General features: G+C 52.2%; 1 protein-coding gene across 1 annotated transcript; it reads left to right on the top strand.

Moving 5' to 3' along the window:
- Window positions 1–8,017: 8,017 nt before the first annotated feature.
- Window positions 8,018–9,690, top strand: LOC139806071 (C-C motif chemokine 4-like). The gene is made up of 3 exons (XM_071765194.1): window positions 8,018–8,279; window positions 8,785–8,896; window positions 9,206–9,690. Exons 1-3 carry the CDS (start codon window positions 8,207–8,209, stop codon window positions 9,291–9,293), a joined length of 273 nt encoding a protein of 90 aa, XP_071621295.1. The 5' UTR covers window positions 8,018–8,206; the 3' UTR covers window positions 9,294–9,690.
- Window positions 9,691–11,803: the final 2,113 nt, after the last annotated feature.

The following is an 11,803-nucleotide window of genomic DNA, read 5'->3' on the forward strand; positions in this document are numbered from 1 at the left end:
GAAGAGGCTGCTCATGGTGCAGTCTTCTGGTGGAACCCAGCAGGTCCAGCCCCACAGGGATGAAGCTCCCCGCCCTTGATTCAGAGCCTCCCCAGTGACGTAGGATAGGAAACAGCCACCGTTACTATTTCTGCTTCTTTCATGCTGTCCCTTAGTAAGAAGTTCCCCTGTGGGTCTTCCTGCATGTGTCAACTGTCCCCTGTTACCCAACATGCAGCTGGGATGTCAGTGTGTCTGTCCAAGCCGAAGAGCATGGCTGGGATGAGGCCAGTTGGGAAAAAGGGGCTGAGGTCTCCTTGCCCTGCACTGTTCCCCTCCCTTAGGGCTGCCCTGGGAGCAGGAGGTGGGAGCTGTCACCACTGACATGGGTTCATGTCCCAGCCGTGCTGCACATGGCCTGAGGCCACCCAGGACATGTCCTGCAGCTGGGACAACTCTGTGGAGACAAGCACGGGTAGTGATGGGCATGAAATAAGAGTCCCAGAAGCTGAAACACTTGAGTTTCCTCCTCAGTTTAAGGGAAGAGTTGAGATGAAGCTGCACTCCAGGTCCTATGAGGGGACTCAGAATTGCAGTGGTTACTGATAGGGGATGCCCATCATTGGTGGTCATGGGGTTGCAGAGAGCCCAAAGAAGTATGGAGACCCTGAAGATGAGGTGCGAGGAGCTTTGGGAGCAGGGTGAGGAAGAAGATGCTATTTCTGAAGACCACGAGTAACTGGAGGAAGAGGGTAGAAACTGGGATTTCTGGCAAGAAAGGAGTACCTGGTTGTTGGGGAATGTTGGAGAATGTTCCCGAATGTTCCCGAAAAGGTAGGGGGTGTGACCCCTTTGCTGTGCCCAGCCCCATGTTTGAGAGGCCAATCAGATCAGCCCAAATCCTGTGCTACCTGCACCAGGGATTCGCTGTGCTACAGGTAAACACCCCGGGTGTCCAATGAAACGTTGTGTTGGTGTGTGGTGGCGGGGGTGTGGTCACAGACACACTATATAAGTAAAAGTTACTGGGCAATAAAGCTGAAGCTTGTTTATCAACCATATTGGTTGCACGAGTTTTCCTCCCCTGGTCTCAGCAGAAAAGATAAAATTGTCATGGCCTCAGGCCAGGAGGAACGAGCACTTTGTGTGGGAGCTCAGAGGTCTCTGAGGGCTGGGCGGGGGCTGCTCAGGGGGGGCTCACAGGGATTAAGTCCCATATGGGCTGCCTTGGGGGTCTGTGAAACACAGCTCTGCCTCCAAGGAGGAGAGAGAAGGCCTGGCAGGGTGGTGATGGATGCTGTGGGAAGAGCTGAGGGCTGTCTGTCCATACCAAGGTGTTCCCAGAAGAACCTTTGCAAACAGGGAGGCAGCTGCCTCTCTTGGCATTGGATCCCTTTAAGTATTTTCAAGGCATCACTGAGTGGTGATATCTTGGCAAATGTTACCTGCAGGTCAGTGGAAGGATTCTGCTGTCAAGTGAAGGAGCCCAACTGCACCCCCAAACACCTCTGCACCCCACGTTCCCATTAAAGGTTCCTGGCTGCTGACAAAGGCTCCTGCTGTAAATAATGGGGTCTATTCCAAATCTCACTCACTCCCTCACCTGCTGCACCACCTGGCTCCCTCCAGGTTATCTGCTCTGTTCCATGCAGACAGAGAGGACTCTGGAAGACAATGTGATCCTGGAGTTGCTCAGGAGGAGTCCCAGAGGTGGCCAACCCTCAGGGTGCCAGGTACCACCCTCAGGGTGCTCCTGCTGCTCCCCCTGTTTGCAGAGGGCAGAGGATGCTCCCCCAGAGCAATGCTGGAGCTGCCCCAGCTGAGCTCAGCCTCCTTCCTGCCCACACCATGGCCAACCTGGGCCCCTCTCCATCATTCCCTTCACCTCCTGCCTCTTACAGCTCCCCCATCCATTCAGACCCTTCTCCCATCTCCACTTCTCAGTTGGGCTGTCCCCGAGCACCCTAAGAGGATGAGCAGAGTCTGTGCCCACAGACAGGAGGTGGGAACCCAGCACTCAGCTGGACCCACACTGGGCACACTGGAGGGTGGCTGCTCTGCTCCTTTCTCCAGATGCTCAGGGAACAGGAAGAATTTTCAGCTCTCTGTGGGACCATGATTTCAGCTGCTCCCTGTGCTTGTGACTTCAAACATTCATGGGTCACATCCTGAGATTTTGCCACCTGCAGCCATCCAGCCCTGTCCTACTCCCCTGGCACCAGGGGTGTGTAGGGACAAATGCTGTCTGTGGTGCAGAAATGTTCTGGTAAAACCAGGTTTTATTGGAACAGAAGAATTACTTGGACATCTGCATTGATTTTTGAATGTTCCCAATGAGATGTTTTTCCATCTCAGTCATCTGAAAACCTCTTTGCCTCCATACCTTTGTCAGCAAGCAGATGCCAAATGGTGTTGGACGATCAGGGATCATTTTTTAATTCATGACCCCCCCCAAACCATTTCCTTAGTGTATCTGAGTCAGTTTAGGATCAGGGTAGCCCAGATAATGTGTGTTACAGGAGCCAGGCAAAGCCTGAAACTTCTACTGCTGAAAGCTCAAATTAAGCAATTAACCCCAAGGTCAGGGTTGATGCTTCCTGGGGGTCTGGTTTTTAGCTTAGAAATCTGACAAACATCCCCCACCCCCACTCCTACCAACTCTTTGGAGGCTGGATAGAGGTGGGAGGCTACAGCCACATTGGTGACTCCTAAAAAATGTTTCCTTACTCATTTCCCTGCATTCCTGTCATGCTGAAACAAGAAAGTGATTTCTTTGAGCTCTTCCCCCTTTCAGAAAGAGAGGTGCTGTGTGTCCCTGAGGTGGGACCATTTAACCCAGGAACTGGAGAGATGGTCATGAAGAGTGGCTGGAGCATCTCAGAGGGACTGAGGTTCATAGCACAGCAATAGGGTTGGTGTGAGATGGAAGTTTTCCCAACATGGCTTCTGGATTCATGGAATCCTAGGATGGTTTTGCTTGGAAAAGACCTTTAAGATCATCAGGTCCAACTCTTAATGGTATTGCCATGGCCACCACTAAACCATGGTCCTCAACACCACATCCCCAGGGCTCCCTGACCCAGGCTGTGGTGTCCCCTGGCAGGGGCCATGCCAGGGCCACCCAATGTTGCACTACTTGAATAGAGGGATAGCAAACCCCAAAAAAATCCCAGAAGCAAGTGCTAAGTAAAACAACCGTCCAAAATAAAGTTGGTGGTAGCAGAAATGGAAATTCTCATGATAGAAAGAAAGGGGAACACTGAAAAAAATCCAAACAGTGAAACTGGATGATGTAAGTTGCTATTTATAGCAGGTTTTAGTGCTGAGGTGACACGATTCACTCGGAAAAGGAAGTATTGAAAATTTTATGAATTCAGAAATTGCTTTTATGAGCAGCTCAGCTGCTGTCTCCAGCAGTCTCCATCCTGCTCTGCACAGAGCTGGGCCACCACTGCCCTTCCATCCACAGCCAGAAAATTCACTCTCAACATTCTTGACATTTCTGGAGAAATGTTGGAATTTTTGAGCTGATGTCATGTCCTGGAGCTGGCTCCAGTGGGAACCTGTGCTGGGGGAGTGATTGGGAACCATCTGCCTCAGGCCCAGCTGGGCAGTGTGAGCAAGCACCCCCAGCTGGGATGTACAGGAGGCTGTGTCATGTTCCACCTAAACTGTGCCCTGTCAGGAAGGGAATTGGTGGTGGTAAGAAGAATTAATCTTGTGAAAGGTTCACACTTCCTCCAACAGACACGTTTTCTGAAGAATGTACCCTGGGAATATGATCACTTTCTAATGGGGATGCTTCAGATTTTTCTTTCTCAGCCTGGCTCCAGAGCTGCTCCAGTCCTAAGCCAACATCCTCTCTGGACTTGTTCCAACAGCTCCGTGTCCTTCTGGTGTTGGGACCAGATCTGGACCCAGCTTTACCAGGGGGTCTCCCCAGAGCAGAGCAGAAGGGGACAATGCCCTGCTGCTGACACTGCTGGGGATGCAGCCCAGGACAGGAGGGCTCCTGGGGGTTTCTGGGCTCTCAGTGCACGTTGTTGGCTCATGTTGAGCTTTTAACCAATGAACACCCCCAAGTCACCTCCTTCTCAGGGATGCTCTCCATCCATCCATCCATCCATCCATCCATCCATCCATCCATCCATCCATTCTCTGCCCAGCCTGGATTTGTGCTTGGGATTTTCCTCACCCACGTGCAGGACCTTGCACTTTGGCCTTACTGAACTTCATAGAGTTTTCCACCAGCACCACCTTGGGCAGCTCTTTGCTGCACATTGCCAGAGATGTCCCTGGTGTTGGTTCCTTCCAGGCACTGTCAGGGGGTAGGAAACCCACGGGGAGGTGTGAGCTCTGTCTCCAGCAGAGGGGTGTGAGATTTCCAGCTGGGGTGACTGTGCGTGGGGCCTGGCAATACAGTCTCACCATTTATTTTGGGGCTGCTGCAAGGCCACAAACCACTTCCCTGTGTGTGGGGGCTGTTTGTAGGCTGGGTGCTCTGCAGCATCTCTGGGAAGCACAGGTCCCATCCTGGTCATTGTGCTGAGGCTTTTGCCACCCCAGATGGGCTCCTGCCCTTCAAAAGAGCCATTGTCCAAGCGCCACAGGCTGTGCCTGGCACCTGCGTCCCCCTGGGAGAGGGGAGGGATTGGGAAGCTCCAGCATGGCCCTGCAGCCTCCCCCTGTGGCTTCTGCAGCCCTCAGAGACCCTGCCGAGATGCAGCTGTAGGAGGGATTTGCTGGGGATGGTTTGTGAGTGGGAGTGGAGGTGACCTGGGCTCGGTCAGGGATCACTTTTGCCCCAGGGCTGCAGGCAAAGGGACAAAGGACAAGGCTGGGGGAGGGGATTGTCCCCCTCTTCTCTGCTCTGGGGACCCCCCCCTGCAGCTCTGGTGTCCCCAGCACAAGAAGGACACAGAGCTGCTGGAGAGAGTCCAGAGGAGGCCACGGGGCACTTCTGTGACATCCTGCCACACAGGCTGCTCTTAAAATAACTTCAGCTTTCTTTTTCTGCCCTGCCTGCACCAAGGCAATTCTCATGCCCCAGTCTGGGTGATGCCAAAATAATAAAAAATGGCTCATTTCCAGGAATAATAAAGGAAGCTTGAGATGGCAGCTTATAAATACTTCAGCTGCAGGAAGCTGGAGTAGAGAGCTCTGGGATTGGAGAGAGAAGTGAAAACTGGTGTGCAACAACCCAAAACTGGAAAGAGGAGCTGGCCACAAAGGGTGAGTGGCTCTGGAGCAGCTGGGCTGGTGGCTGGGCTGGTGGCCAGTGACTCGACACCAAGGGCCTGTGGTGGGGGTCAGCAGCTGGGGTGGTGCAGCCCCCATGTTCACTGGGCCATGCTGCAACATCATCAACATCAACACCAACACCAACACCAACACCAACATCAACATCAACATCAACATCAACACCAACACCAACACCAACACCAACACCAACACCAACATCAACATCAACATCAACATCAACACCAACACCAACACCAACACCAACACCAACATCAACATCAACACCAACACCAACACCAACACCAACATCACCATCAACACCAACATCAACACCAACACCAACATCAACACCAACATCACCATCAACACCAACATCAACACCAACACCAACACCAACACCAACATCACCATCAACACCAACATCAACACCAACACCAACATCAACACCAACATCAACATCAACATCAACACCAACACCAACATCACCATCAACACCAACATCAACACCAACACCAACACCAACATCACCATCAACACCAACATCAACACCAACACCAACATCACCATCAACACCAACATCAACACCAACACCAACATCAACACCAACACCAACACCAACATCAACACCAACACCAACATCAACACCAACATCACCATCAACACCAACACCAACACCAACATCAACATCAACATCAACATCAATACCAACACCAACATCAACACCAACACCAACATCAACACCAACATCAACACCAACATCAACATCAACATCATCAGCATCAACACCAACATCAACACCAACATCAACACCAACACCAACATCAACATCAACATCATCAACATCAACACCAACACCAACATCAACATCAACACCAACACCAACACCAACACCAACATCACCAACAGAGAGCTGGGGGAGCGTGGTTATGAGCTGTGCGTTGGAAAGGGACCTGACCTTGGGGTGTTGGGTGACAGTGACTCAATGTGAGTCAGCAGTGTGCTCAGGTGGCCAAGAGGCCAGTGGCATCCTGGGTTAGGAACTCAGTGGCCAGCAGTGACAGGGAGGTGACCATCCCTCTGTGGGCCCACAGCTTGAGTCCTGTGTTCCGTTCTGGGCACCTCGGTACAGGAGGGACAGAGAAGTGATGGAGGTGTCCAGAGAAGGGCAGCAGAGCTCAGGAAGGGCCTGGAGCACAAATCCTGTGAGGAGCTGAGGAGCTGGGGGTGTTTGGTCTGGAGGAGGTGAGAGGAGACCTGATGGCTCTGTGCTACTGCCTCAAGGGAGGGTGGAGAGAGGAGGGAAAAAGCCTCTGCTCCTGAGGGATGGGATAGGAGCAGAGAGAATGGATGGAAGCTGTGCCAGGGGAGGTTCAGGCTGGATGTTAGGGAATATTTTTTCACTGAGTGGGTTGTCAGGCATTGGGATGGCCCAGGGCAGGGGTGGAGTCACCATCCCTGGAGGCATTTAAAAGGCATTTGGAGCTGGTCCCTAAGGACAGGTTTTAGTAGTTGACTGTGGTGTTGGTCAAAGGTTGGGCTGGATGACCCTGGAAGTCTCTTCCAACCTAAACAATCCTGTGATTCTGTGAAATCTGGGACTAGGAGTGGATCCAGCCTCTCCCAGACTCCTCTGAGGAGTTTAGGAAGCAAAGGGGTCTACTCTGTCACTTGTGACTCAATGGGGGAATCCTCCTCGTTCTTTTTCCCTGATCCCTGTGAAAATCACTCCATCCCATCCAGTCTCTCCTATCCCTGTATCAATCATCCCTGATCCCTGCATAGATCACTCCCATCCATTTCCAACCCCTACACATCCTTTCCACACACTTCAGTGACAAACTGACCCTCTCCAATTACTGTTCTGTCACTGTAACTTTGTTCCCCACTGGCAGCTCCAGGGGATTTGTGCTTCCTCAGTTGGAACTCCAGGCCCTGGATCTCACCCTCAGACCTGAGCATCCCCTCTGCAGTGGGGGGGATCCCACACCCAGTTGTATCCCCAAGGCCACCACTCCAGCCTCAGGCACTTGCCAAGCCCTGAAAGCTCCTGGAATACAGGGTCCAGTTCTGGGCTCCCCAGTATGCAAGAGATATGGACATACTGGAGAGAACCCAGCAAAGGGTGTGAAGATGGTTAAGGGACAGGAGTGTCCCTCTTAGGGACTGTTCATCCTGCAGAAGAGATGGCTCAGGGGTTTCTTATCAACACGTGTGGAGCAAAATAGCTGGAGCTCAACTCTTCTGTGTGTTGGTCAGTGAGAGGACAAGAGGCACAGGGAATTTATTTAAACACCAGATAACACTTTATGACTGAACACTGAAACAGGCTGCCCAGACAGGCTCTGGAATCTCCATCCTTAGAGATACCCAGAGCCCACCTGGACACGGTCCTGGGAAGCCTTCCCAGCTGTCCCAGAAGGTGCTGGATTGGATGATCTCCAGGGATGGCTCCAGTCTCAGCTCCAAACTGGTCCATGCTCAGCCCAGTGCAGCTCAGCAAACCCAGCACCCAAGAGCACGTGCAGGCTTTGGAGGCTGCCAGGTTTTGTTTTCCAGAGTTGCATAATCTGAGGCTGATATTGTGTCTTTTGCTATACAGACTCAGAGGGAAAATCCCTCCTGTAGTTCTCCTCTTTGTAGCTCTGCCACTTGGTACAATTCAGTTTCCTTTTGTTTTTATGAAATAAAAAATGAGTGCTGAGTCAGAGCTCGACATACTTGGCTCCAATGTCAGCCCTATCCCATTCCTTCTGACTTCTCGTTTTCGTTTTCTTTTTTTTTTTTTCCCTTTTTTTTTTTTTTTCTTGTTCCCTGTGGCCATTTCACTTTCGTGACATCCTCTATCCTCATTCTGGAAATTCCACTGGAGCTTTTCCCAGATGCTTCCAGGACTCCCTTTTTAAAAGGGAACTGAATCCATCTGCTGCAGTCTGAGCTGTGTCTGCTGGAGCTCCAGGTCCTGCTCCTGCCCTCACCCCTCGGGAAGATGGAATTCTCTGCAGCAATTCTTGCTCTTCTCTTCATTGCAGCCTCTTGCTCCCAAACTTTCTCTGGCCCAGGTGAGTCCTTTTTTCCTTTTTTTTTTTTTTTTTCATTTCTGAGAATGGAGCTGAACCTTTGTTATAATTTCTCAAATGGCAGATTGGAGATGGGAATTTTTCAGCATTTGTACCACTCTGCACTGAGATAATTACTAGTTCAAACCCCAGAACTGGAAAATAATCCCTCCTTCCCTTCTCCACTCATCCATCCATCCATCCATCCATCCATCCATCGCAGGATCCCAGTACTTATTTCTGGCTATAGTTTAGGGACTTTAATCTCTGCCCTGGGGCTGGGAAAGGTGGGGAAAATAAGCTCTGAGCAATGACTGGGTGGGAATCTCCCCCTGAACCAGATACAATATTCCTGCCATTGGACCAGACAATCCCACATGTCCATTTCAACCTTCACTATTCTCTAATTCCACACCACCTTCCCTGCCAGCACAGCTCCCTGAGCTGATGTTCAGGCTGCTCCCAACAGCCTGGCACCTGCTCACCTTTCCCTCTGTGCCTCTTCCAGCTGGATCTGACCTCCCAACCTGCTGCATCTCCTACACCCACCACAGGCTCCCTGGGAAGCTCATCCTGGGTTATTACAGCTCCAGCACCAGCTGCAGCCTCCAGGCCATCGTGTGAGCATCAGCCCTGGGCCCTGGGCTTTGGGGGGCTGTGGAGACAGAGCTGGGGGGTGGGGAACCCCAAGGGGAAAGGACTTGGGCAGGGATTGCCAGGGATGCTCTCACAGCAGTGCCCGAGGATGGTCCTGCAGGAGCTGTGGGGTCAGTATGGGAAGAGGGGTGGGACAGGGAGAAATAGCAGCCAGACCCTGGTGTCAGCATCAGATTAGGGCTGATGGAGAAGGGGGGGGGAACATCCTGCAGTGCCCCAAAGCTGGGATTCAGGCTGTCCTGGGATGCAGGTCTAACCTCCCTGTTCCACAGGTTCATCACAAGGAGAGGCCGCCAGGTCTGTGCCAACCCCAGGGACACCTGGGTTCAGCATCACCTGAAAAACTTGAAGCAGAAATGAGCAAATCAGGACTGCAGGCATAGCTGCTGCCATGCATGAGCCACCTGATCCTGAGCTCCTGGAGCAGGACCCTGGGGCAAGAGGAGCTGCAAAGGGGCTGCTGGAGCCTCCTCATGTTTGGTGCTGCTGCCAGGCTGCAACCTCATCCCTTACACCTCCACCTGTGGCCTGCTCATGGGACTGCACCTCTGTGGTTCTTATAGTATTGTAAATTATTTAAGAAAACATCATATGGAATAGGCAGTACTTGCTTCAGGGGATAATAATGCTCTTTATGTAAGGGAGGTTGAAAGTGTATTTATAGGAGGGGGGCTCAGAGTTCCAGCCTTGGATGATGGGAGGCCCTGCCTTACATGTGTGAAATTATGATTCTGGAGAATAAAGAATTTGGACAAGATCTCTGTTTTTTTCTCTTTTCTGTGCCTCTGTGTGGTGCTCACCAGAACCAAGAGAGAACCTCACCCTAAGCCCATCAGCACATGCTGATGGGAAATGGTTTGAACTATACAGTTTCCATGCTGCAGACATACGAATATGCTCCAAAACCTCATTCCCCCACCACATACACCCCCACCTCCCACATCCTCTGCAGAATTAGACGTGTTGGTTTGCACATGTGGGCCTTCTAAACACAGAAATGTGCTCTCCACACAGAGCCCAGGCACGTCTCAGGTCCTGGCTCCTGGCCCCAAGCCCTACATGCTGCATCCCCTGGGTGTGTGGTGACAGGACACGTCACTACAAGGGGTAAAATCCTTCCAGAGGCTTTGCTGGGGAAAGTGGATTATGGTTGGATGGAGGGAAGCAGAGAACATGGATCTGCCAAGGAGCTGGGGATGCCCTGGGAGGCAGCAGCTACCCCAGTGCTGAGGGGTCCCTGCCCGTGGGCACCTCTGCCAGTTCAGCACCAGTGTGTCCCAGCACAGAGCACACAGGCATCCACATGCACACTCTGTGTCTCTCCTCACGTGAGATTAGAAGACATTTCTTCATTAAAAGGGTTGTCAGGGCCTGGCCCAGGCTGCCCAGGGCAGGGCTGGAGTCCCCATCATCCCTGGAGGGGTTTCAGAGCCCTGGAGATGTGGGGATGAGGGACATGGGGTGGGGGTGGCCTGGGCAGGGATGGGGGAAGGGTTGGACTGGATGATCACAGAATCACAGAATCATTTGGGTTGGAAGGGACCTCAGAGATCATCAGGTCCAATCCTTGATCCACTCCCCCTGTGGTTCCCAGCCCATGGCACTGAGTGCCACATCCAGGCTCTTTGGAAATATCTCCAGGGATGGAGAATCCACCCCTTCCCTGGGCAGCCCATTCCAATGCCTGATCACCCTCTCCCTAAAGAAATTCTTTCTAATGTCCAACCTAAACCTCCCCTGGCACAACTTGAGACCTCTTGTGCCCTCTTGTCTTGCTGAGAGTTGCCTGGGAAAAGAGCCCAACCCTCCCCTGGTTCCAACCTCCTTTCAGGGAGTTGTAGAGAGTGATGAGGTCTCCCCTGAGCCTCCTCTTCTCCAGCCTCAACACCCCCAGCTCCCTCAGCCCTTCCTCACAGGACTTGTGCTGGATCCCTTCACAGCCTCCTTGCTCTTCTCTGGACCTGCTCCAGCACCTCAAGCTCCTTCCTGAGCTGAGGGGCCCAGAACTGGACACAGGACTCAAGCTGTGGCCTCCCCAGGGCTGAGCACAGGGGCAGAATCCCTTCCCTGGACCTGCTGGCCACGCTGTTCCTGAGCCAGCCCAGGATGCCATTGGCCTTCTTGGCCACCTGGGCACACTGCTGCCTCCTCTTCAGCTTCCTGGCAATCCAGACTCCCAGGTCCCTTTCTGCCTGGCTGCTCTCAGCCACTCTGTCCCTAGCCTGTAACAAATTTAAAGGTTTTTTCCAATCAAAACAATTCCATGATTCTAGGATCTGTCCCTGAGATATCACCACACCTCTGATCACAGCAGTGCTGCCTGGGCTGGGCAGGGACCCCAGGTTCCTTTCTGGCCACCTGGGGGGTTGTTCCTGACTTTCCCACAAAGGGAAGGACTCAGGGGGGGAACAGCCACCTGGAAACCTGCAGCAGGCATTACCAAGATGAGGGTTTGCACAGGGACATGGATGGGAGGGAGCAGGTCCCAGGTGCTGGGCAGATCTTGGCCATGGCAGTCATGCTGCACATCCTTCACACTGAGAAGAAAACCCCAGCAGCAAGGTCACCCAGCACTGCCTGGCTGTGCAGCCACCTCTTGGCATTTCCTCTCCCTAATGCAAAAAAAAAAAAAAAAAAAAAAAAAAAAAAAAAAAAAAAAAAAAAATCCAAACCAAAACATTATTTAAAATCTACAGTATAAACATCCTCTTATTGTTTCATTTTTTCCCTGCAGCTATAGATCAGACTCAGCAGCCCTGAGGCTTGGAAGCACCTTCCTATCTTGTGATTTCCTTCCAGCCTTGTGTTGTCCTGGCTGGAAAGCAGCTGTGAGCAGGAGAGCTGCTGGGGCATCCCAGGAGCAGCATCCC

The sequence above is a fragment of the Heliangelus exortis genome, chromosome 21 (assembly GCF_036169615.1).
Source record: "Heliangelus exortis chromosome 21, bHelExo1.hap1, whole genome shotgun sequence".
NCBI classification, from domain to species: Eukaryota; Metazoa; Chordata; class Aves; order Apodiformes; family Trochilidae; genus Heliangelus; species Heliangelus exortis.

What these genes read in the sequence shown, in the direction of transcription:
- LOC139806071 (XM_071765194.1), top strand. Translation starts at nt 8,207, where the DNA reads ATGGAATTCTCTGCAGCAATTCTTGCTCTTCTCTTCATTGCAGCCTCT. An exon ending in CCAAACTTTCTCTGGCCCAG is followed by an intron (nt 8,280 to 8,784) that starts GTGAGTCCTTTT and finishes TGCCTCTTCCAG; the next exon opens with CTGGATCTGACCTCCCAACC. An exon ending in TGCAGCCTCCAGGCCATCGT is followed by an intron (nt 8,897 to 9,205) that starts GTGAGCATCAGC and finishes CCTGTTCCACAG; the next exon opens with GTTCATCACAAGGAGAGGCC.